The following is a 27459-nucleotide window of genomic DNA, read 5'->3' on the forward strand; positions in this document are numbered from 1 at the left end:
CAATATTTCCTCAATTTTGCAGATGATTGACAACTGTCAATTGCACTGCTTAAAAAATTCACGCTTAAAAAATGCCTAAAAAATGCAAGGAAATTACACGAACCATTAATTAATTATTTAACTCGCTGTTGAGGAATCAGATTGACTCCTTTGCCTTCAGGATGAAATAAAAGGGAGATAAACAGCTATGAAAAATATGGATCCTCATTAATTCAAGTCAAGGATGTCATGGATTAATCACATGAGTTTATGACTTTTCTACGTAATTGATCAAAGCATTGCATTGATGCTGCCATTGCAAGTTCGCCTCAAGGGATAGCCGTTTCAACTTTATGCATTGATTTTCTAATTGCAACTTTAACTCGAGAAACCTGCTCGAAAATGTTTTCCCATAAAGATAATCCTCCAAGATTAAGGAGGTGTCAACAAACACAAGCCATATCTCCATAGAAATCAATGAATGGAGAAATAATGCAGCGATCATCACATTTTTTTGATGTTTCAGAATGGTTTGAGTGGTCAAGAGATTCTCAGAAAATAGAGTATTCCTTTTATTTTGTTAATTGTGACAAAGGTTCATAATCAGAAGAAAAGTTGCTTTCATCAAATACAAAACTTCAGAACAAAATCATTCAGTGCATGATTAAATCAAATTGGATGTTCATTCAAGAATTTGTGAAAAATGGAGAATAATTGCAACATTGTGATGATGTCTTCAGTCTGGGATAGAAGGAAAAAAATGCATTATTTTGCTCGAATGCATTTCCAATTGCCTCTCATATCAGATTTTGTCTTGTGAGGAACCCCAGAATCCTCTTTTGATGTGGGAGGAACCTCAGCTTCCTCTTCTTCTGTGGGGCAGGTTAAGCAACTAGTTTATAATCCTTTAAATTGATATTAAATAAATTGTTAAAAGGAAAAAAGAAGTACCTTGGAAAAATGCAAATATGAGGTCGATGAAAAAAAATTATCATATTTTATCGTGTTGAAAAAGATAAATGTCTCCGCGAAGCAAAACGTTACAAACAATGTCACTTTAAATGATTGCTTGTTTGAACAAACACATGAAAATCTCACGAAGTTTTGACTTTTGGAGGTCCCTTGTGACAGTAGTTCTTTCAGAAAATATTTCAGGTGATAAGTTCAAAGTATGGTAAATATATTACTCAAATGTTTTCATGAGCATGGAAATTTCAAAGAATGGCAATTGATCATCATCCTTGTCTTCTTGTACGTGGTCACGAAAAATCTCTGTTATGTAATTTTTATTGCAAGTTCTAATTAAAAGTATTGGAAAAGTCATCATTTTTATCTATTCCAACATGAAGCCAAATAAAATATACAACAAAAGACGTGCATCGTCAGATCGCGATGTTGAACAATAATTTCAAAAATGTATTATTTTTTACCAAGTTGCAACTATCACATGGTGGTGATATCTTAACATTTTTCACTTGATAATATCAGCATGATGTGTGAAACTGTGTGAATAAAATGATTGTAATTGTTTTTTAAAACAGTATTTTTTGATCAGCCAAATTTTAATGCAAGAATTCTATTTATAAGCTCACTGAAGTGCACATGATGCAAAATCTACAAATATTGAAAGAATAATCCTGTACAACAAAAAAATATTTTGAAAGGGAATTTTTTAATGAAGATACTGAAATAAATGCATTTTTTTGAAAAGAAAATGTATTTCAAGTACCTCTTGGAACAGCTTTTGGTTTCCTCGGCACTTCTATTTCCTCTTCAGGCACTGCAAAGTCGCAAAAAGTATTTTTTTAAATGATTTCCTGAAAAACGTTAGATAAATCATGGAGGGCATACTGCATTCAAGGGGAGAAAAAAAGAAGATATTTTGTTGGCAACATTATCATAAACTGAATCCCCAAAAAGTTTGTGCATTGAGAAAGAAATGAAAGCAATATTTCTGGAATTTTGCAGATGATTGACAACTGTCAGTTGCACTGCAAAAAAAAGGTAATTGTCCAAACGTTTGATCAATTCTTTAACTCGTTTTTGAGGAATCAGATTGACTTCTTTGCCTTCAGAATGAAATAAAAGGGAGATAAACAGCTATGAAAAATATGGCACCTCATTAATTCAAGTCAAGGATATCATGGATGAATCACATGAGTTTTAAGGAATTCACTATTCAAAGGAATTGATCGATGCATGCATTGATGCTTCCGTTGCAAGTTTGCCTCAAGATTTAGCATTTCAATTTTTTGCACTGATTTTCTAATTGCAACTTTAACTCGAGAAACCTGCTCGAAAATGTTTTCTGATAAAGCTAATCCTCCAAGATTAAGGAGGTGTCAACAAACTCAAGTCATATCTCCATACAAATCAATGAATGGAGAAATAATGCAACGATCATCACATTTGTTGATGTTTCGGAATGGTTTGAGTCGTCAAGACATTCTCAGAGTATTCCTTTTATTTTGTTAAATGTGACAAAGGTTCAAAACCAGAAGAAAAGTTACTTTAATCAAATAAAAAACTTCAGAACAAAATAATTCAGAGCATCATGAAATCAAATTGGATATTCATTCAAGAATTTGAGAAAAATAGAGAATAATTGCAATATTGTGAGGTTGTCATCAGTCTGGGTTTGACGAAAAAAAATGTATTATTTTGCTCGAATGCATTTCCAATCAACTCTAAAAACTTATTTTGTCTTGTGAGGAACCCCAGATTCCTCTTTTTATGTAAGAGGAAACTCAGCTTCCTCTTCGACTGTCGGGCAGGTTCAGCACATAATTTATAATCTTTTACAATTGAAATGAAATAAATTGTTGAAGGAAAAAAGAAGTGCCATGGAAAAATGCAAATATGACGTCGATGAAAAAAATTATCACGTTTTATCATGTTGAAAAAGAAAAATGTCTCCGCAAAGCAAAACATAAAAATCAATGTAACTTTAAATGATTGCTTGTTTGAACAAAGACATGAAAATCTCACAAAGTTTTGACTTTTGGAGGTCCCTTGTGACAGTAGTTCTTTCAGCAAATATTTCAGGTGATAAGCTCATAGTATGATAAATATTTTGCTCAAATGCTTTCAAAAGCATGGAAATTACAAAGAATGGCAATTGATCATCATCCTTGTCTTCTTGAACATGGTCACTAAAAATCTCTGTCATGTAATTTTTATTGCAAGTTTTTATTAAAAGTATTGGAAAAGTCGTCAGTTTAACCTATTACTTCATGAAGCAATATAAAACAAAACAACTAAAGACGTGCATTGTCAGATCGCGATGTTGAACAATAATTTCAAAAATGTATTTTTGTAACCAGTTTTCAACTACCCCATGGTGGTTTTAAATCGAAATATTGCAAACTTGATAATATCAGCACTATGTTGTGAAAATGTGCAAATAAAACTCTTGTAATTGTTTTTTAAAACAGTATTTTTTGATCAGCCGATTTTTAATGCAAGAATTCTATTTATAAGCTCAATGAAGTGTACATGCTGCAAAATCTGCAAATATTGAAAGTATAATCCTGTACGATAAAAAATATTTTGAAAGTGAATTTTTTTAATGAAGACTGAAAAAAATGCATTTTTTAGAAAAGAAAATGCATTTCAAGTACCTCTTGGAACAGCTTTTGGTTTCCTCGGCACTTCTATTTCCTCTTCAGGCACTACAAAGTCACAAAAGGATTGTATTAATGATTTTCTGAAAAAGTTAAGATAAATCATGGAGTGAATACGACATTCAAGGGGAGAAAAAAAAGATATTTTGTTGGCAACATTATCACAAACTGCATCCTCAAAAAGTTTGTTCATTGAAAAAGAAAAGAAAGTAACATTTCTGGAATTTTGCAGATGATTGACAACTGTCAATTGCACTGCAAAAAAAGGTAATTGCCCGAACCTTTGATTAATTCTTTAAATCGCTTTTGAGGCATCAGATTGACTTCTTTGCCTTCAGGATGAAATAAAAGGGAGATAAACAGCTATGAAAAATATGGAACCTCATTAATTCAAGTCAAGGATGTCATGGATTAATCACATGAGTTTATCACTTTTCCAACTAATTGATCGATGGATTGCATTGATGCTTCCATAGCAAGTTCGCCTCAAGGGATCGCGGTTTCAACTTTTTTGCATTGATTTTCTCATTGCAACTTTAACTCGAGAAACCTGCTCGAAAATGTTTTCCCAGAAAGATAATCCTCCAAGATTAAGGAGGTGTCAACAAACACAAGTCATATCACCATCCAAATCAATGAATGGAGAAATAATGCAGCGATCATCAAATTTTTTGATGTTTCAGAATGGTTTGAGGGGTCAAGCATTCTCAGAAAATAGAGTATTCCTTTTCTTTTGTTAAATGCGACAAAGGAACATCACCAGAAGAAAAGTTACTTTCATCAAATAAAAAACTTCAGAACAAAATAATTGAGTGCATGATGAAATCAAATTGGATGTTCATTCAAGAATTTGTGAAAAATAGAGAATAATTGCAATATTGTGAGGATGTCATCAGTCTGGGTTAGATGAAAAAAAATGCATTATTTTGCTCGAATGCATTTCCAATCACCTCTCATAACAGATTTTGTCTTGTGAGGAACCCCAGATTCTTCCACTGATGTTAGAGGAACCTCAGCTTCCTCTTTGACTGTGGGGCAGGTTAAGCAAATAATTTATAATCCTTTAAAAATTGAAATGAAATAAATTGTTAAAGGAAAAAATAAGTGCCTTGGAAAAATGCACATATGAGGTCGATGAAAAAAATTATCATATTTTTTCATGTTGAAAAAGAAAAATGTCTCTGCAAAGCAAAACGTAAAAATCAATGTAATTTTAAATGATTGCTTGTTTGAACAAAGATATGAAAATCTCACAAAGTTTTGACTTTTGGAAGTCCCTTGTGACAGTATTTCTTTCAGCAAATATTTAAGGTGATAAGTTCATAGTATGATAAATATTTTGCTCAAATGTTTTCATGAGCATGGAAATTTCAAACAATGGCAATTGATCATCATCCTTGTCTTCTTGTACGTGGTCACTAAAAATGTTCGTTATGTAATTTTTATTGCAAGTTTTCATGGAAATTATTTGAAAAGTCGTCATTTTTACCTATTACGACATGAAGCCTAATAAAATATTCAACTAAAGACGTGCATTGTCAGATCGCTATGTTGAACAATAATTTCAAAAATGTATTTTTGTTACCAGGTTTCAACTACCCCATGGTGGTGATAAATCTAAACATTGTAAACTTGATAATATCAGCACTATGTGTGAAACTGTGCAAATAAAACTTTTGTAATTGTTTTTTTAAAACGGTATTTTTTGAGAAGCCGATTTTTAATGCAAGAATTCTATTTATAAGCTCACTGAAGTGTACATGCTGCAAAATCTGCAAATGTTGAAAGTATAATCCTGTACGATAAAAAATATTTTGAAAGGGAATTTTTTAATGAAGCTACTGAAAAAAATGCATTTTTTGAAAAGAAAATGCATTTCAAGTACCTCTTGGAACAGCTTTTGGTTTCCTCGGCACTTCTATTTCCTCTTCAGGCACTACAAAGTCACAAAAAGTATTGTATTAATGATTTTCTGAAAAGCTTAAGATAAATCATGCAGTGAATACTGCATTCAAGGGGAGAAAAAAAGGAGATATTTTGTTGGCAACATTGTCATAAACTGCATCCTCAAAAAGGTTGTTCATTGAAAAAGAAAAGAAATCAATATTTCTGGAAATTTGCAGATGATTGACAACTGTGAATTGAACTGCAAAAAAAAAAAAAGGTAAAAGCCGGAACCTTTAATTAATTCTTCAACTAGCTTTTGAGGAATCAGATTGACTTCTTTGCCTTCAGGATGAAATAAAAGGGAGATAAAAAGCTTTGAAAAATATGGAACCCCATGAATTCAAGTCAAGGATATCATGGATTAATCACACGAGTTTATCACTTTTCAAACGAATTGATCGATGCATTGCCTTGATGCTACCGTTGCAAGTTCGCCTCAAGGATCGCCGTTTCAACGTTTTTGCATTGATTTTCTAATTGCAACTTTAACTCCAGAAAACTGCTCGAAAATGTTTTCCCATAAAGATAATCCTCCAAGATTAAGGAGGTGTCAAGAAACACAAGGCATATCTCCATGCAAATCAATGAATGGAGAAATAATGCAACGATCATCACATTTTTTGATGCTTCGGAATGGTTTCAGTGGTTAAGCATTCTCAGAAAATTGAGTATTCCTTTTATTTTGTTAAATGTGACAAATGTTCAAACCAGAAGAAAAGTTACTTTCATCAAATAAAAAACTTCAGAACAAAATAATTCAGTGCTTGATGAAATCAAATTGGATGTTCATTCAAGAATTTGTTAAATAAAGAGAATAATTGCAATATTGTGAGGATGTCATCAGCCTGGGTAAGACGAAAAAAATGCATTATTTTGCTCGAATGCATTTCCAATCACCTCTAATAACAGATTTTGTCTTGTGAGGAACCCCAGATTCCTCTTTTGATGTCAGAGGAACCTCAGCTTCCTCTTCTACTGTGGGGCAGGTTAAGCAAATAATTTATAATCCTTTTAAAATTGAAATGAAATAAATTGTTAAAAGAAAAAAGAAGCGTCTTGGAAAAATGCAAATATGAGGTCGATGAAAAAAAAATTATCATATTTTATCATGTTGAATAAGTAAAATGTCAAAGCAAAGCAAAACGTAAAAAACAATGTAACTTTAAATGATTGCTTGTTTGAACAGACATGAAAATCTCACAAAGTTTTGAGTTTTGTATGTCCCTTGTGATAGTAGTTCTTTCAGCAAATATTTCAGGTGATAAGTTCAAAGTATGGTAAATATTTTACTCAAATGTTTTCATGAGCATGGAAATTTCAAAGAATGGCAATTGATCATCATCCTTGTCTTCTTATACGTGGTCACTAAAAATCTCTGTGAAGTAATTTTTATTGCAAGTTTTTATTATAAGTCGTCATTGGAAAGTCGTCATTTTTACCTATTACAACATGAAGCCAAATAAAATATATAACTAAAGACGTGCATTGTCAGATCGTTATGATGAACAATAATTTCAAAAATGTATTTTTGTAACCAGGTTTCAACTACCCCATGGTGGAGATAAATCTAAACATTGGAAACTTGATAATATCAGCATGATGTGTGAAACTGTGTGAATTAAACGATTGTCATTGTTTTTTAAAACAGTATTTTTGATCAGCCGATTTTTAATGCAAGAATTCTATTGATAAGCTCACTGAAGTGTACATGCTGCAAAATCTGCAAATATTGAAAGTATAATCCTGTACGATCATAAATATTTTGAAAGAGAATTTTTTTAATGAAGTTCCTGAAAAAAATGCATTTTTTGAAAAGAAAATGCATTTGAAGTACTTCTTGGAACAGCTTTTGGTTTCCTCGGCACTTCTATTTCCTCTTCAGGCACTACAAATTCACAAAAAGTATTTTATTAATGATTTCCTGATAAACTTAAGAGAAATCTTGGAGTGAATACTGCATTGAAGGGGAGAAAAATCAGAAGATATTTTGTTGGCAACATTATCATTAACTGCAGCCTCAAAAAGTTTGTGAATTGAAAAATAAATCAATATTTCTGGGATTTTGCAGATTATTGACAACTGTCAATTGCACTGCAAAAAAAAGGTAATTGCCTGAACCGTTGATCAATTTTTTAACTCGCTTTTGAGGAATCAGATATACTTCTTTGCCTTCAGGATGAAATTAAAGGGAGATAAACAGCGATGAAAAATATGGAACGTCATTAATTCAAGTCAAGGATATCATGGATTAATCACATGAGTTTATCACTTTTCAAAGGAATTGATCGATGCATTGCATTGATGCTGCCGTTGCAAGTTCGCCGAAAGGGATAGCCGTTTCAACTTTTTTGCATTGATTTTGTCATTTCAACTTTAACTCGAGAAACCTGCTCGAAAATGTTTTCACATAAAGATAATCCTCCAAGATTAAGGAGGTGTCAACAAACACAAGTCATATCTCCATCCAAATCAATGAATGGAGAAATAATGCAGCGATCATCACATTTTTAGATGTTTCACAATGGTTTGAGTGGTCAAGCATTCTCAGAAAATAGAGTATTCCTTTTATTTTGTTAAATGTGACAAAGGATCATCACCATCAGAAAAGTTACTTTCATCAAATAAAAAACTTCAGAACAAAATAATTAATTGCATGATGAAATCAAATTGGATGTTCATTCAATAATTTGTGAAAAATAGAGAATAATTGCAATATTGTGAGGATGTCATCAGTCTGGGTTCGACGAAAAAAAAATGCATTATTTTGCTCGAAAGCATTTACAATCACCTCTCATTTCAGATTTTGTCTTGTGAGGAACCCCAGATTCCTCTTTTGATGTCAGAGGAACCTCAGCTTCCTCTTCGACTGTTGGGGAGGTTAAGCAAATAATTTATAATCCTTTTAAAATTGAAATGAAATAAGTCGTTAAAGGAAAAAAGAAGAGCCTTGGAAAAATGCAAATATGAGGTCGATGAAAAAAAATTAACAAAGTTTTGCATGTTGAAAAAGAAAAATGTCTCTGCAAAGCAAAACGTAAAAATCAATGTAATTTTAAATGATTGCTTGTTTGAACAGACATGAAAATCTCACAAAGTTTTGACTTTTGGAAGTCCCTTGTGACAGTATTCGTTTCAGCAAATATTTCAGGTGATAAGTTCATCGTATGATAAATATTTTGCTCAATGTTTTCATGAGCATGGAAATTTCGAACAATGGCAATTGATCATAATCCTTGTCTTCTTGTACGTGTTCACTAAAAACCTCCGTTATTTGATTTTTATTGCAAGTTTTTATTTAAAGGATTGGAAAAGTCATCATTTTAAACTATTACGACATGAAGCCAAATAAAATATACAACTAAAGACATGCATTGTCAGATCGCGATGTTGAACAATAATTTCAAAAATGTATTTTTGAAACCAGGTTTTAACTACCCCATGGTGGTTTTAAAACTAAACATTGCAAACTTGATAATATCAGCACTCTGTGTGAAACTGTGCAAATAAAATTGTTGTAATTGTTTTTTTAAAACGGCATTTTTTTGATCAGCCGATTTTTAATGCAAGAATTCCATTTATAAGCTCACTGAAGTGTACATGCTGCAAAATCTGCAAATATTGAGAGTATCATCCTGTACGATAAAAAAAATTTTGAAATGGAATTTTTTTAATGGAGATACTGAAAAAAATGCATTTTTTTGAAAAGAAAATGCATTTCATGTACCTCTTGGGACAGGTTTTGGTTTCCTCGGCACTTCTATCTCCTCTTCTGGCACTACAAAGAAACAAAAAGTATTTTGTTTATGATTTTCTGAAAAACGTAAGATAAATCATGGAGCGAATACTGCATTCAAGGGAAGAAAAAAAAAAGAGATTTTGTTGGCAACATAATCAAAAACTGCATCCTCAAAAAGATTGTTCATTGAAAAAGAAAAGAAATCAATATTTCTGGAATTTTGCAGATGATTGACAACAGTCAATTGCACTGCAAAAAAAAGCTAATTGCCCAAACCTTTGATTAATTCTTCAACTCGATTTTGAGGAATCAGACTGACTTCTTTGCCTTCAGGATGAAATAAAAGGGAGATAAACAGCTATGAAAAATATGGAACCTCATTAACTCAAGTCAAGGATATCATGGATTAATCACATGAGTTTATCACTTTTCAATGGAATTGATCGATGCATTGCATTGATGCTACTGTTGCAAGTTCGCCTCAAGGGATAGCTGTTTCAACTTTTTTCCATTGATTTTTTAATTGCAACTTTAACTCGAGAAACCTGCTCGAAAATGTTTTCCCATCTAGATAATCCTCGAAGATAAAGGAGGTGTCAACAAACAGAAGTCATATCTCCATCCAAATCAATGAATGGAGAAATAATGCAGCGATCATCACATTTTTTGATGTTTCAGAATGGTTTGAGTGGTCAAGCATTCTCAGAAAATAGAGTATTCCTTTTATTTTGAAAATGTGACAAAGGTTCATAACCAGAAGAAAAGTTACTTTCATCAAATAAAAAACTTCAGAACAAAATAATTCAGTGCATCATCAGAAAAATGTCTGCAGAGCAAAACGTAAAAAGCAATGTAACTTTAAATGATTGCTTGTTTGAACAAAGACATGAAAATCTCACAAAGTTTTGACTTTTGGAGGTCCCTTGTGACAGTATTCGTTTCAGCAAATATTTAGGGTGATAAGTTCATCGTATGAGAAATATTTTGCTCAAATGTTTTCATGAGAATGGAAATTTCAAACAATGGCAATTGATCATCATCCTTGTCTTCTTGAACATGGTCACTAAAAATCTCTGTCATGTAATTTTTATTGCAAGTTTTTATTAAAAGTATTGGAAAAGTCGTCATTTTAACCTATTACTTCATGAAGCAAAATAAAATAAAACAACTAAAGACGTGCATTGTCAGATCGCGATGTTGAACAATAATTTCAAAAATGTATTTTTGTAACCAGGTTTCAACTACCCCATGGTGGTTTTAAATCGAAATATTGCAAACTTGATAATATCAGCACTATGTGTGAAAATGTGCAAATAAAACTCTTGTAATTGTTTTTTAAAACAGTATTTTTTGATCAGCCGATTTTTAATGCAAGAATTCTATTTATAAGCTCAATGAAGTGTACATGCTGCAAAATCTGCAAATATTGAAAGTATAATCCTGTACGATAAAAAATATTTTGAAAGTGAATTTTTTGAATGAAGACTGAAAAAAATGCATTTTTTAGAAAAGAAAATGCATTTCAAATACCTCTTGGAACAGCTTTTGGTTTCCTCGGCACTTCTATTTCCTCTTCAGGCACTACAAAAGTCACAAAAGGATTGTATTAGTGATTTTCTGAAAAACGTAAGATAAATCATGGAGTGAATACGACATTCAAGGGGAGAAAAAAAAGATATTTTGTTGGCAACATTATCACAAACTGCATCCTCAAAAAGTTTGTTCATTGAAAAAGAAAAGAAAGTAACATTTCTGGAATTTTGCAGATGATTGACAACTGTCAATTGCACTGCAAAAAAAAAGGTAATTGCCCGAACCTTTGATTAATTCTTTAAATCGCTTTTGAGGAATCAGATTGACTTCTTTGCCTTCAGGATGAAATAAAAGGGAGATAAACAGCTATGAAAAATATGAAACCTCATTAATTCAAGTCAAGGATGTCATGGATTAATCACATGAGTTTATCACTTTTCCAACTAATTGATCGATGGATTGCATTGATGCTTCCATTGCAAGTTCGCCTCAAGGGATCGCGGTTTCAACTTTTTTGCATTGATTTTCTCATTGCAACTTTAACTCGAGAAACCTGCTCGAAAATGTTTTCCCAGAAAGATAATCCTCCAAGATTAAGGAGGTGTCAACAAACACAAGTCATATCACCATCCAAATCAATGAATGGAGAAATAATGCAGCGATCATCAAATTTTTTGATGTTTCAGAATGGTTTGAGGGGTCAAGCATTCTCAGAAAATAGAGTATTCCTTTTCTTTTGTTAAATGCGACAAAGGATCATCACCAGAAGAAAAGTTACTTTCATCAAATAAAAAACTTCAGAACAAAATAATTGAGTGCATGATGAAATCAAATTGGATGTTCATTCAAGAATTTGTGAAAAATAGAGAATAATTGCAATATTGTGAGGATGTCATCAGTCTGGGTTAGATGAAAAAAAATGCATTATTTTGCTCGAATGCATTTCCAATCACCTCTCATAACAGATTTTTTCTTGTGAGGAACCCCAGATTCCTCCTTTGATGTCAGAGGAACCTCAGCTTCCTCTTTGACTGTGGGGCAGGTTAAGCGAATAATTTATAATCCTTTAAAAATTGAAATGAAATAAATTGTTAAAGGAAAAAATAAGTGCCTTGGAAAAATGCACATATGAGTTCGATGAAAAAAATTATCATATTTTTTCATGTTGAAAAAGAAAAATGTCTCTGCAAAGCAAAACGTAAAAATCAATGTAATTTTAAATGATTGCTTGTTTGAACAAAGATATGAAAATCTCACAACGTTTTGACTTTTGGAAGTCCCTTGTGACAGTATTTCTTTCAGCAAATATTTAAGGTGATAAGTTCATAGTATGATAAATATTTTGCTCAAATGTTTTCATGAGCATGGAAATTTCAAACAATGGCAATTGATCATCATCCTTGTCTTCTTGTACGTGGTCACTAAAAATCTTCGTTATGTAATTTTTATTGCAAGTTTTCATGAAAATTATTTGAAAAGTCGTCATTTTTACCTATTACGACATGAAGATAATAAAATATTCTACTAAAGACGTGCATTGTCAGATCGCAATGTTGAACAATAATTTCAAAAATGTATTTTTGTTACCAGGTTTCAACTACCCCATGGTGGTGATAAATCTAAACATTGTAAACTTGATAATATCAGCACTATGTGTGAAACTGTGCAAATAAAACTTTTGTAATTGTTTTTTAAAACGGTATTTTTGAGAAGCCGATTTTTAATGCAAGAATTCTATTTATAAGCTCACTGAAGTGTACATGCTGCAAAATCTGCAAATGTTGAAAGTATAATCCTGTACGATAAAAAATATTTTTAAAGGGAATTTTTTAATGAAGCTACTGAAAAAAATGCATTTTTTGAAAAGAAAATGCATTTCAAGTACCTCTTGGAACAGCTTTTGGTTTCCTCGGCACTTCTATTTCCTCTTCAGGCACTACAAAGTCACAAAAAGTATTGTATTAATGATTTTCTGAAAAGCTAAAGATAAATCATGCAGTGAATACTGCATTCAAGGGGAGAAAAAAAGGAGATATTTTGTTGGCAACATTGTCATAAACTGCATCCTCAAAAAGGTTGTTCATTGAAAAAGAAAAGAAATCAATATTTCTGGAAATTTGCAGATGATTGACAACTGTGAATTGAACTGCAAAAAAAAAAAAGGTAAAAGCCGGAACCTTTAATTAATTCTTCAACTAGCTTTTGAGGAATCAGATTGACTTCTTTGCCTTCAGGATGAAATAAAAGGGAGATAAAAAGCTTTGAAAAATATGGAACCCCATGAATTCAAGTCAAGGATATCATGGATTAATCACACGAGTTTATCACTTTTCCAAGTAATTGATCGATGCATTGCATTGATGGCACCATTGCAAGTTCGCCTCAAGGGATAGCCGTTTCAACTTTTTTGCATTGATTTTCTAATTGCAACTTTAACTCGAGAAACCTGCTCGAAAATGTTTTCCCAGAAAGATAATCCTCCAAGATGAAGGAGGTGTCAACAAACACAAGTCATATCTCCATACAACTTAAGGAATGGAGAAATAATGCAGCGATCATCACATTTTTTGTTGTTTCAGAATGGTTTGAGTGGTCAAGCATTCTCAGAAAATAGAGTATTCCTTTTATTTTGTAAAATGTGACAAAGGTTCATAACCAGAAGAAAAGTTACTTGAATCAAATAAAAAACTTCAGAACAAAATAATTCAGTGCAAGATAAATTCAAATTGGATGTTCATTTAAGAATTTGTGAAAAATAGAGAATAATTGCAATTTTGTGAGGATGTCATCAGTCTGGGTTCGACGAAAAAAAATGCATTATTTTGCTTGAATGCATTTCAAGTCACCTCTAATGACAGATCTTGTCTTGTGAGGAACCCCAGATTCCTCTTTTGATGTTAGAGTTACCTCAGCTACCTCTTCTACTGTGGGGTAGGTTAAACAAATAGGTTATAATCCTTTTAAAATTGAAATAGAATAAATTGTTCAAGGAAAAAAGAAGTGCCATGGAAAAATGCAAATATGAGGTCGAGGAAAAAAAAATTATCATATTTTATCATGTTGAAAAAGAAAAATGTCTCCGCAAAGCAAAACTTAAAAATCAATGTAACTTTAAATGATTGCTTGTTTGAACAAAGACATGAAAATCTCATGAAGTTTTGACTTTTGGAGGTCCCTTGTGACAGTATTTCTTTCAGCAAATATTTCAGTTGATAAGTTCATAGTATGATAAATATTTTGCTCAAATGTTTTCATGAGCATGGAAATTTCAAATCATGGCAATTCATCATCATCCTTGTCTTCTTGTCGGTGATCACTAAAAATCTCCGTTATGTAATTTTTATTGCAAGTTTCATTGAAAGTGTTGGAAAAGTCGTCATTTTAACCTATTACAACATGAAGCCAAATAAAATATACAACCAAAGACGTGCATTGTCAGATCGCTATGTTGAACAATAATTTCAAAAATGTATTTGTGAACTAAGTTTCAACTACCACATGGTGGTGATAAATCTAAACATTGTTAACTTGATAATATCAGCACTATGTGTGAAACTGTAAATAAAACTATTGTAATTGTTTTTTAAAAAGGTATTTTTTGATCAGCCGAATTTTAATGCAATAATTCTATTAAAAGCTCACTGAAGTGCACATGCTGCAAAATCTGCAAATATTGAAAGTATAATCCTGTACGATAAAAAATATTTTGAAAGGGAATTTTTTAATGAAGATACTGAAAAAAATGCATTTTTTTGAAAAGAAAATGCATTTCAAGTACCTCTTGGAACAGCTTTTGGTTTCCTGGGCACTTCCATTTCATCTTCAGGCACTACAAGATTGCAAAAATAATTTTATTAATGACTTCCTGAAAAACTTTAGTTATATCATGGAGTGAATACTGCATTCAACGGGAGAAAAAAAAGAAGATATTTTGTTGGCAACCTTCTCATAAATTGCATCCTCAAAAAGTTTGTTCATTGAAAAAGAAAGGAAAGCAATATTTCTAGAATTTTGAAGAATGACAACTGTCAATTGCGCTGCAAAAAAAAAAAGGTAATTGCCCGAACCTTTGATTAATTCTTCAACTCGCTTTTGAGGAATCAGATTGACTTCTTTGCCTTCAGAATGAAATAAAAGGGAGATAAACAGCTATGAAAAAAATGTCACCTCATTAATTCAATTCAAGGATGTCATGGATAATCACATGAGTTTATCACTTTTCAAAGGAATTGATCGATGCATTGCATTGATGCTTCCGTTGCAAGTTTGCCTCCAGGGTTAGCGTTTCAATTTTTTGCACTGATTTTCTAATTGCAACTTCAACTCGAGAAACCTGCTCGAAAATGTTTTCTGATAAAGCTAATCCTCCAAGATTAAGGAGGTGTAAACAAACTCAAGTCATATCTCCGTTCAATACAATGAATGGAGAAATAATGCAGCGATCATCACATTTGTTGATGTTTCGGAATGGTGTGAGTCGTCAAGACATTCTCAGAGTATTCCTTTTATTTTGTTAAATGTGACAAAGGTTCAAAACCAGAAGAAAAGTTACTTTAATAAAATAAAAAAACTTCAGAACAAAATAATTCAGTGTATCATGAAATCAACTTGGATATTCATTCAATAATTTGTGAAAAATAGAGAATAATTGCAATATTGTGAGATTGTCATCAGTCTGGGTTTGAGGAAAAAAAATACATTATTTTGCTCGAATGCATTTACAATCACCTCTAATAACATATTTTGTCTTGTGAGTAATCCCAGATTCCTCTTTTGATGTCAGAGTAACCTCAGCTTCCTCTTCTACTGTGGGGCAGGTTAAACAAATAGTTTATAATCTTTCAAAATTGAAATGAAATAAATTGTTAAAGGAAAAAAGAAGTGCCTTGGAAAAATGCAAATATGAAGTCGATGAAAAAAATTATCATATTTTATCATGTTGAAAAAGAAAAATGTCTTTGCAAATCAAAACGAAAAATCATAGTAACTTTAAATGATTGCTTGTTTGAACAAAGACATGAAAATCTCACAAAGTTTTGACTTTTGGAGGTCCCTTGTGACAGTCGTTTTTTAAGCAAATATTTCAGGTGAGAAGTTCATCGAAAAATAAATATTTTGCTCAAATGCTTTCATGAGCATGGAAATTTCAAACAATGGCAATTGATCATCATCCTTGTCTTCTTGCAAGTGGTCACTAAAAATCTCTGTTATGAAATTTTTATTGCAAGTTTTTATGAAAAGTATTGGAAAAGTCGTCATTTTAACCTATTTCTACATGAAGCAAAATAAAATATACAACTAAAACATGCATTGTCAGATCGCTATGTTGAACAATAATTTGAAAAATGTATTTTTGTAACCAGGTTTCAACTACCCCATGGTGGTTTTAAAACTAAACATTGCAAACTTGATAATATCAGCACGAAGTGTGAAACTGTGCAAATAAAACTGTTGTAATTGTTTTATAAAACGGTATTTTTTGATCAGTCAATTTTTAATGCAAGAATTCTATTTATAAGCTCACTGAAGTGTACATGCTGCAAAATCTGCAAATATTGAAAGTATAATCCTGTACGATAAAAATATTTTGAAAGGGAATTTTTTTAATGAAGATACTGAAAAAAATGCATTTTTTTGAAAAGAAAATGCATTTCAAGTACCTCTTGGAACAGCTTTTGGTTTCCTCGGCACTTCTATTTCCTCTTCAGGCACTACAAAGTCACAAAAAGTATTGTATTAATGATTTTCTGAAAAACTGAAGATAAATCATGGATAGGAGTGAATACGACATTCAAGGGGAGAAAAAAAAAAGATATTTTGTTGGCAAATTATCACAAACTGCATCCTCAAAAAGTTTGTTCATTGAAAAAGAAAAGAAATTAATATTTCTGGAATTTTGCAGATGATTGACAACTGTCAATTGCACTGAAAAAAAAGGCAATTGCCCGAACCTTTGATTAATTCTTTAACTCGCTTTTGAGGAATCAGATTGACTTCTTTGCCTTCAGGATGAAATAAAAGGGAGATAAACAGCAATGAAAAATATGGAACCTCATTAATTCAAGTCAAGGATGTCATGGATTTATCACATGAGTTTATCAATTTTCCAAGTAATTGATCGATGCATTGCATTGATGGCACCATTGCAAGTTCGCCTCGAGGGATAGCCGTTTCAACTTTTTGCATTGATTTTCTAATTGCAACTTTAACTCTAGAAACCTGCTCGAAAATGTTTTCCCAGAAAGATAATCCTGCAAGATTAAGGAGGTGTCAACAAACACAAGTCATATCTCCATACAAATCAAGGAATGGAGAAATAATGCAGCGATCATCACATTTTTTGATGTTTCAGAATGGTTTGAGTGGTCAAGCATTCTCAGAAAATAGAGTATACCTTTTATTTTGTAAAATGTGACAAAGGTTCATAACCAGAAGAAAAGTTACTTGAATCAAATAAAAAACTTCAGAACAAAATAATTCAGTGCAAGATAAATTCAAATTGGATGTTCATTTAAGAATTTGTGAAAAATAGAGAATAATTGCAATTTTGTGAGGATGTCATCAGTCTGGGTTCGACAAAAAAAAATGCATTATTTTGCTCGAATGCATTTCAAGTCACCTCTAATAACAGATCTTGTCTTGTGAGGAACCCCAGATTCCTCTTTTGATGTTAGAGTTACCTCAGCTACCTCTTCTACTGTGGGGTAGGTTAAACAAATAGGTTATAATCCTTTTAAAATTGAAATGGAATAAATTGTTCAAGGAAAAAAGAAGTGCCATGGAAAAATGCAAATATGAGGTCGATGAAAAAAAATTATCATATTTTATCATGTTGAAAAATAAAAATGTCTCCGCAAAGCAAAACTTAAAAATCAATGTAACTTTAAATGATTGCTAGTTTGAACAAAGACATGAATATCTCATGAAGTTTTGACTTTTGGAGGTCCCTTGTGACAGTATTTCTTTCAGCAAATATTTCAGTTGATAAGTTCATAGTATGATAAATATTTTGCTCAAATGTTTTCATGAGCATGGAAATTTCAAATCATGGCAATTGATCATCATCCTTGTCTTCTTGTCGGTGATCACTAAAAATCTCCGTTATGTAATTTTTATTGCAAGTTTCATTGAAAGTGTTGGAAAAGTCGTCATTTTAACCTATTACAACATGAAGCCAAATAAAATATACAACCAAAGACGTGCATTGTCAGATCGCTATGTTGAACAATAATTTCAAAAATGTATTTGTGAACTAAGTTTCAACTACCACATGGTGGTGATAAATATAAACATTGTTAACTTGATAATATCAGCACTATGTGTGAAACTGTAAATAAAACTATTGTAATTGTTTTTTAAAATGGTATTTTTTGATCAACCGAATTTTAATGCAATAATTCTATTTATAAGCTCACTGAAGTGCACATGCTGCAAAATCTGCAAATATTGAAAGTATAATCCTGTACGATAAAAAATATTTTGAAAGGGAATTTTTTAATTAAGATACTGAAAAAAATGCATTTTTTTGAAAAGAAAATGCATTTCAAGTACCTCTTGGAACAGCTTTTGGTTTCCTGGGCACTTCTAATTCCTCTTCAGGCACTGCACGATTGCAAAAATAATTTTATTAATGACTTCCTGAAAAACTTTAGTTATATCATGGAGTGAATACTGCATTCAAGGGGAGAAAAAAAAGAAGATATTTTGTTGGCAACCTTCTCATAAACTGCATCCTCAAAAAGTTTGTTCATTGAAAAAGAAAGGAAAGCAATATTTCTAGAATTTTGAAGAATGACAACTGTCAATTGCGCTGCAAAAAAAAAAAAAAGGTAATTGCCCGAACCTTTGATTAATTCTTTAACTCGCTTTTGAGGAATCAGATTGACTTCTTTGCCTTCAGAATTAAATAAAAGGGAGATAAACAGCTATGAAAAAAATGTCACCTCATTAATTCAAGTCAAGGATGTCATGGATAATCACATGAGTTCATCACTTTTCAAAGGAATTGATCGATGCATTGCATTGATCCTTCCATTGCAAGTTTGCCTCAAGGGTTAGCGTTTCAATTTTTTGCACTGATTTTCTAATTGCAACTTCAACTCGAGAAACCTGCTCGAAAATGTTTTCTGATAAAGCTAATCCTCCAAGATTAAGGAGGTGTCAACAAACTCAAGTCATATCTCCGTACAAATCAATGAATGGAGACATAATGCAGCGATCATCACATTTGTTGATGTTTCGGAATGGTTTGAGTCGTCAAGACATTCTCAGAGTATTCCTTTTGTTTTGTTAAATGTGACAAAGGTTCATAACCAGAAGAAAATTACTTCAATCAAATAAAAAACTTCAGAACACAATAATTCAGTGCATCATGAAATCAAATTGGATATTCATTCAAGAATTTGTGAAAAATAGAGAATAATTGCAATATTGTGAGGATGTCATCAGTCTGGGTTTGACGAAAAAAAAATGCATTATTTTGCTCGAATGCATTTCCAATCACCTCTAATAACATATTTTGTCTTGTGAGGAACCCCAGATTCCTCTTTTGATGACAAAGTAACCTCAGCTTCCTCTTCTGCTGTGGGGCAGGTTAAACAAATAGTTTATAATCTTTTAAAATTGAAATGAAATAAATTGTTCAAGGAAAAAAGAAGTGCCTTGAAAAAATGCAAATATGAGGTCGATGAAAAAAATTATCATATTTTATCATGTTGAAAAAGAAAAATGTCTTTGCAAATCAAAACGAAAAATCAAAGTCACTTTAAATGATTGCTTGTTTGAACAAAGACATGAAAATCTCACAAATTTTGACTTTTGGAGGTCCTTTGTGACAGTAGTTCTTTCAGCAAATATTTCAGGTGAGAAATTCATGGTATGATAAATATTTTGCTCAAATGCATTCATGAGCATGGAAATTTCAAACAATGGCAATTGATCATCATCCTTGTCTTCTTGTACGTGGTCACTAAAAATATCCGTTATGTAATTTTTACTGCAAGTTTTTATTAAAAGTATTGGAAAAGTCGTCATTTTAACCGATTACTACATGAAGCAAAATAAAATATACAACTAACGAAATGCATTGTCAGATCGCTATGTTGAACAAAAATTTCAAAATGTATTTTTGTCACCAGGTTTCAACTGCCCCATGGTGGTTTTAAATTTAAACATTGCAAACTTGATAATATCAGCACGATGTGTGAAACTGTGCAAATAAAACTATTGTAATTGTTTTTTAAAATGGTATTTTTTGATCAACCGATTTTTAATGCAAGAATTCTATTTATCAGCTCACTGAAGTGTACATGCTGCAAAACCTGCAAATATTGAAAGTATAATCATGTACGATAAAAATATTTTGAAAGGGAATTTTTTAATGAAGATACTGAAAATAATGCATTTTTTTGAAAAGAAAATGCATTTCAAGGACCTCTTGGAACAGCTTTTGGTTTCCTGGGCACTTCTATTTCCTCTTCAGGCACTGCAAGATTGCAAAAATAATTTTATTAATGACTTCCTGAAAAACTTTAGTGATATCATGGAGTGAATACTGCATTCAAGGGGAGAAAAAAAAAGAGATTTTGTTGGCAACATTATCACAAACTGCATCCTCAAAAAGTTTGTTCATTGAAAAATAAACAAATTAATATTTCTGGAATTTTGCAGATGATTGACAAATGTCAATTGCACTGCAAAAAAAGGTAATTGCCCGAACCTTTGATTAATTCTTTAACTCGCTTTTGAGGAACCAGATTGACTTCTTTGCCTTCAGGATGAAATAAAAGGGAGATAAACAACTATGAAAAATATGGAACCTCATTAATTCAAGTCAAGGATGTCATGGATTTATCACATGAGTTTATCACTTTTCCAAGTAATTGATCGATGCATTGCATTGATGGCACCATTGCAAGTTCGCCTCAAGGGATAGCCGTTTCAACTTTTTTGCATTGATTTTTTTAATTGCAACTTTAACTCGAGAAACCTGCTCGAAAATGTTTTCCCATAAAGATAATCCTCCAAGATTAAGGAGGTGTCAACAAACACAAGTCAAATCTCCATACAAATCAATGAATGGAGACATAATGCAGCGATCATCACATTTTTTGATGTTTCAGAATGGTTTGAGTGGGCAAGCTTTCTCAGAAAATAGAGTATTCCTTTTATTTTGTAAAATGTGACAAAGGTTCATAACCAGAAGAAAAGTTACTTTCATCAAATAAAAAACTTCAGAACAAAATAATTCAGTGCAAGATGAAATCAAATTGGATGTTCATTTCAGAATTTGTGAAAAATAGAGAATAATTGCAATTTTGTGAGGATGTCATCAGTCTGGGTTCGACGAAAAAAAATGCAGTATTTTGCTCGAATGCATTTCAAGTCACCTCTAATAACAGATCTTGTCTTGTGAGGATCCCTAAATTCCTCTTTTGATGTTAGAGTAACCTCAGCTATCTCTTCTACTGTGGGATAGGTTAAACAAATCGTTTATAATCCTTTTAAACTTGAAATGGAATCAATTGTTTAAGGAAAAAAGAAGTGCCATGGAAAAATGCAAATATGAGGTCAATGAAAAAAAATTATCATATTTTATCTTGTTGAAAAAGAAAAATGTCTCCGCAAAGCAAAACTTAAAAATCAATGTAACTTTAAATGATTGCTTGTTTGAACAAAGACATGAAAATCTCACAAAGTTTTGACTTTTGGAGGTCCCTTGTGACAGTGGTTCTTTCAGCAAATATTTCAGGTGATAAGTAAATTGTATGATAAATATTTTGCTCAAATGTTTTCATAAGCATGGAAATTTCAAATAATGGCAAATGATCATCATCCTTGTCTTCTTGTGGATGATCACTAAAAATCTCCGTTATGTAATTTTCATTGCAAGTTTTATTAAAAGTGTTGGAAAAGTCGTCATTTTAACCTATTACAACATGAAGCCAAATGAAATATACAACCAAAGACGTGCATTGTCAGATCGCTATGTTGAACAATAATTCCAAAAATGTATTTGTGGACTAAGTTTCAACTACCACATGGTGGTGATAAATATAAACATTGTTAACTTGATAATATCAGCACTATGTGTGAAACTGTAAATAAAACAATTGTAATTGTTTTTTAAAACAGTATTTTTTGATCAGCCGAATTTTAATGCAATAATTCTATTTATAAGCTCATTGAAGTGCACAAGCTGCAAAATCTGCAAATATTGAAAGTATAATCCTATACGATAAAAATATTTTGAAAGGGAATTTTTTTAAATGAAGATACTGAAAAAAATGCATTTTTTTGAAAAGAAAATGCATTTCAAGTACCTCTTGGAACAGCTTTTGGTTTCCTGGGCACTTCTATTTCCTCTTCAGGCACTGCAAGATTGCAAAAATAATTTTATTAATGACTTCCTGAAAAACTTTAGTGATATCATGGAGTGAATACTGCATTCAAGGGGAGAAAAAAAGGAGATATTTTGTTGGCAACATTGTCATAAACTGCATCCTCAAAAAGTTTGTTCATTGAAAAAGAAAGGAAAGCAATATTTCTAGAATTTTGAAGACTGACAACTGTCAATTGCACTAGAAAAAAAAAAAAGGTAATTGCCCGAACCTTTGATTAATTCTTTAACTCGCTTCTGAGGAATCAGATTGACTTCTTTGCCTTCAGAATGAAATAAAAGGGAGATAAACAGCTATGAAAAATATGGCACCTCATTAATTCAAGTCAAAGATGTCATGGATAATCACATGAGTTTATCACTTTTCAAAGGAATTGATCGATGCATTGCATTGATGCTTCCGTTGCAAGTTTGCCTCAAGGGTTAGCGTTTCAATTTTTTGCACTGATTTTCTAATTGCAACTTTAACTCGAGAAACCTGCTCGAAAATGTTTTCTGATAAAGCTAATCCTCCAAGATTAAGGAGGTGTCAACAAACTCAAGTCATATCTCCGTACAAATCAATGAATGGAGAAATAATGCAGCGATCATCATATTTGTTGATGTTTCAGAATGGTGTGAGTCGTCAAGACATTCTCAGAGTATTCCTTTTATTTTGTTAAATGTGACAAAGGTTCAAAACTAGAAGAAAAGTTACTTCAATCAAATAAAAAACTTCAGAACAAAATAATTCAGTGCATCATGAAATCAAATTGGATATTCATTCAAGAATTTGTGAAAAATAGAGAATAATTGCAATATTGTGAGATTGTCATCAGTCTGGGTTTGACAAAAAAAAAATGCATTATTGTGCTCGAATGCATTTACAATCACCTCTAATAACATATTTTGTCTTGTGAGGAACCCCAGATTCCTCTTTTAATGTCAGAGTAACCTCAGCTTCCTCTTCTACTGTGGGGCAGGTTAAACAAATAGTTTATAATCTTTCAAAATTGAAATGAAATAAATTGTTAAAGGAAAAAAGAAGTGCCTTGGAAAAATGCAAATATGAGGTCGATGAAAAAAATTATCATATTTTATCATATTGAAAAAGAAAAATGTCTTTGTAAATCAAAACGAAAAATCAAAGTAACTTTAAATGATTGCTTGTTTGAACAAAGACATGAAAATCTCACAAAGTTTGACTTTTGGAGGTCCCTTGTGACAGTCGTTTTTTAAGCAAATATTTCAGGTGAGAAGTTCATCGAAAAATAAATATTTTGCTCAAATGCTTTCATGAGCATGGAAATTTCAAACAATGGCAATTGATCATCATCCTTGTCTTCTTGCAAGTGGTCACTAAAAATCTCTGTTATGTAATTTTTATTGCAACTTTTTATGAAAAGTATTGGAAAAGTCGTCATTTTAACCTATTTCTACATGAAGCAAAATGAAATATACAACTATAACATGCATTGTCAGATCGCTATGTTGAACAATAATTTGAAAAATGTATTTTTGTAACCAGGTTTCAACTACCCCATGGTGGTTTTAAAACTAAACATTGCAAACTTGATAATATCAGCACGAAGTGTGAAACTGTGCAAATAAAACTGTTGTAATTGTTTTATAAAACGGTATTTTTTGATCAGTCAATTTTTAATGCAAGAATTCTATTTATAAGCTCACTGAAGTGTACATGCTGCAAAATCTGCAAATATTGAAAGTATAATCCTGTACGATAAAAAATATTTTGAAAGGGAATTTTTTTAATGAAGATACTGAAAAAAATGCATTTTTTTTGAAAAGAAAATGCATTTCAAGTACCTCTTGGAACAGCTTTTGGTTTCCTCGGCACTTCTATTTCCTCTTCAGGCACTACAAAGTCACAAAAAGTATTGTATTAATGATTTTCTGAAAAACTTAAGATAAATCATGGAGTGAATACGACATTCAAGGGGAGAAAAAAAAAGATATTTTGTTGGCAACATTATGACAAACTGCATCCTCAAAATGTTTGTTCATTGAAAAAGAAAAGAAATTAATATTTCTGGAATTTTGCAGATGATTGACAACTGTCAATTGCACTGCAAAAAAAGGCAATTGCCCGAACCTTTGATTAATTCTTTAACTCGCTTTTGAGGAATCAGATTGACTTCTTTGCCTTCAGGATGAAATAAAAGGGAGATAAACAGCTATGAAAAATATGGAACCTCATTAATTCAAGTCAAGGATGTCATGGATTTATCACATGAGTTTATCACTTTTCCAAGTAATTGATCGATGCATTGCATTGATGGCACCATTGCAAGTTCGCCTCAAGGGATAGCCGTTTCAACTTTTTGCATTGATTTTCTAATTGCAACTTTAACTCTAGAAACCTGCTCGAAAATGTTTTCCCAGAAAGATAATCCTCCAAGATTAAGGAGGTGTCAACAAACACAAGTCATATCTCCATACAAATCAAGGAATGGAGAAATAATGCAGCGATCATCACATTTTTTGATGTTTCAGAATGCTTTGAGTGGTCAAGCATTCTCAGAAAATAGAGTATTCCTTTTATTTTGTAAAATGTGACAATGTGACAAAATGTGAACCTTTGTCACATTTTACAAAATAAAAGGAATACTCTATTTTCTGAGAATGCTTGACCTTCATAACCAGAAGAAAAGTTACTTGAATCAAATAAAAAACTTCAGAACAAAATAATTCAGTGCAAGATAAATTCAAATTGGATGTTCATTTAAGAATTTGTGAAAAATAGAGAATAATTGCAATTTTGTGAGGATGTCATCAGTCTGGGTTCGACGAAAAAAAATGCATTATTTTGCTCGAATGCATTTCAAGTCACCTCTAATAACAGATCTTGTCTTGTGAGGAACCCCAGATTCCTCTTTTGATGTTAGAGTTACCTCAGCTACCTCTTCTACTGTGGGGTAGGTTAAACAAATAGGTTATAATCCTTTTAAAATTGAAATGGAATAAATTGTTCAAGGAAAAAAGAAGTGCCATGGAAAAATGCAACTATGAGGTCGATGAAAAAAAATTATCATATTTTATCATGTTGAAAAATAAAAATGTCTCCGCAAAGCAAAACTTAAAAATCAATGTAACTTTAAATGATTGCTTGTTTGAACAAAGACATGAAAATCTCATGAAGTTTTGACTTTTGGAGGTCCCTTGTGACAGTATTTCTTTCAGCAAATATTTCAGTTGATAAGTTCATAGTATGATAAATATTTTGCTCAAATGTTTTCATGAGCATGGAAATTTCAAATCATGGCAATTCATCATCATCCTTGTCTTCTTGTCGGTGATCACTAAAAATCTCCGTTATGTAATTTTTATTGCAAGTTTCATTGAAAGTGTTGGAAAAGTCGTCATTTTAACCTATTACAACATGAAGCCAAATAAAATATACAACCAAAGACGTGCATTGTCAGATCGCTATGTTGAACAATAATTTCAAAAATGTATTTGTGAAGTAAGTTTCAACTACCACATGGTGGTGATAAATCTAAACATTGTTAACTTGATAATATCAGCACTATGTGTGAAACTGTAAATAAAACTATTGTAATTGTTTTTTAAAACGGTATTTTTTGATCAGCCGAATTTTAATGCAATAATTCTATTTATAAGCTCACTGAAGTGCACATGCTGCAAAATCTGCAAATATTGAAAGTATAATCCTGTACGATAAAAAATATTTTGAAAGGGAATTTTTTTAATGAAGATACTGAAAAAAATGCATTTTTTTGAAAAGAAAATGCATTTCCAAATACCTCTTGGAACAGCTTTTGGTTTCCTGGGCACTTTTATTTCCTCTTCAGGCACTGCAAGATTGCAAAAATAATTTTATTAATGACTTCCTGAAAAACTTTAGTTATATCATGGAGTGAATACTGCATGCAACGGGAGAAAAAAAGAAGATATTTTGTTGGCAACCTTCTCATAAATTGCATCCTCAAAAAGTTTGTTCATTGAAAAAGAAAGGAAAGCAATATTTCTCGAATTTTGAAGAATGACAACTGTCAATTGCGCTGCAAAAAAAAAAAAAGGTAATTGCCCGAACCTTTGATTAATTCTTTAACTCGCTTTTGAGGAATCAGATTGACTTCTTTGCCTTCAGAATGAAATAAAAGGGAGATAAACAGCTATGAAAAAAATGTCACCTCATGAATTCAAGTCAAGGATGTCATGGATAATCACATGAGTTTATCACTTTTCAAAGGAATTGATCGATGCATTGCATTGATGCTTCCGTTGCAAGTTTGCCTCAAGGGTTGGCGTTTCAATTTTTTGCACTGATTTTCTAATTGCAACTTTCAACTCGAGAAACCTGCTCGAAAATGTTTTCTGATAAAGCTAATCCTCCAAGATTAAGGAGGTGTCAACAAACTCAAGTCATATCTCCGTACAATACAATGAATGGAGAAATAATGCAGCGATCATCACATTTGTTGATGTTTCGGAATGGTGTGAGTCGTCAAGACATTCTCAGAGTATTCCTTTTATTTTGTTAAATGTGACAAAGGTTCAAAACCAGAAGAAAAGTTACTTTAATAAAATAAAAAACTTCAGAACAAAATAATTCAGTGTGTCATGAAATCAACTTGGATATTCATTCAAGATTTTGTGAAAAATAGAGAATAATTGCAATATTGTGAGATTGTCATCAGTCTGGGTTTGACTAAAAAAAATGCATTATTTTGCTCGAATGCATTTACAATCACCTCTAATAACATATTTTGTCTTGTGAGTAATCCCAGATTCCTCTTTTGATGTCAGAGTAACCTCAGCTTCCTCTTCTACTGTGGGGCAGGTTAAACAAATAGTTTATAATCTTTCAAAATTGAAATGGAATAAATTGTTAAAGGAAAAAAGAAGTGCCTTGGAAAAATGCACATATGAGGTCGATGAAAAAAATTATCATATTTTATCATGTTGAAAAAGAAAAATGTCTTTGCAAATCAAAACGAAAAATCAAAGTAACTTTAAATGATTGCTTGTTTGAACAAAGACATGAAAATCTCACAAAGTTTTGACTTTTGGAGGTCCCTTGTGACAGTCGTTTTTTAAGCAAATATTTCAGGTGAGAAGTTCATCGAAAAATAAATATTTTGCTCAAATGCTTTCATGAGCATGGAAATTTCAAACAATGGCAATTGATCATCATCCTTGTCTTCTTGCAAGTGGTCACTAAAAATCTCTGTTATGTAATTTTTATTGCAAGTTTTTATGAAAAGTATTGGAAAAGTCGT

General features: G+C 31.7%; 1 protein-coding gene across 1 annotated transcript in view; it reads right to left on the reverse strand.

Annotated features, from left to right (window-relative positions):
* Window positions 1–27459, reverse strand: part of TTN (titin) — a 405491-nt gene that overhangs the window by 194573 nt on the left and 183459 nt on the right. The window contains exons 137-141 of the mRNA XM_085850585.1: window positions 7384–7434; window positions 5488–5538; window positions 4553–4630; window positions 3600–3650; window positions 1709–1759 (exon numbers count right to left, since the gene is read on the reverse strand). Coding sequence (XP_085706711.1) covers window positions 1709–1759; window positions 3600–3650; window positions 4553–4630; window positions 5488–5538; window positions 7384–7434 — 282 coding nt within the window. The remainder of the gene's footprint in view (window positions 1–1708; window positions 1760–3599; window positions 3651–4552; window positions 4631–5487; window positions 5539–7383; window positions 7435–27459) is intronic.

This window comes from Eptatretus burgeri, chromosome 2, assembly GCF_056783735.1.
Source record: "Eptatretus burgeri isolate ZD-2024b chromosome 2, Ebu_testis_v1, whole genome shotgun sequence".
NCBI classification, from domain to species: domain Eukaryota; kingdom Metazoa; phylum Chordata; class Myxini; order Myxiniformes; family Myxinidae; genus Eptatretus; species Eptatretus burgeri.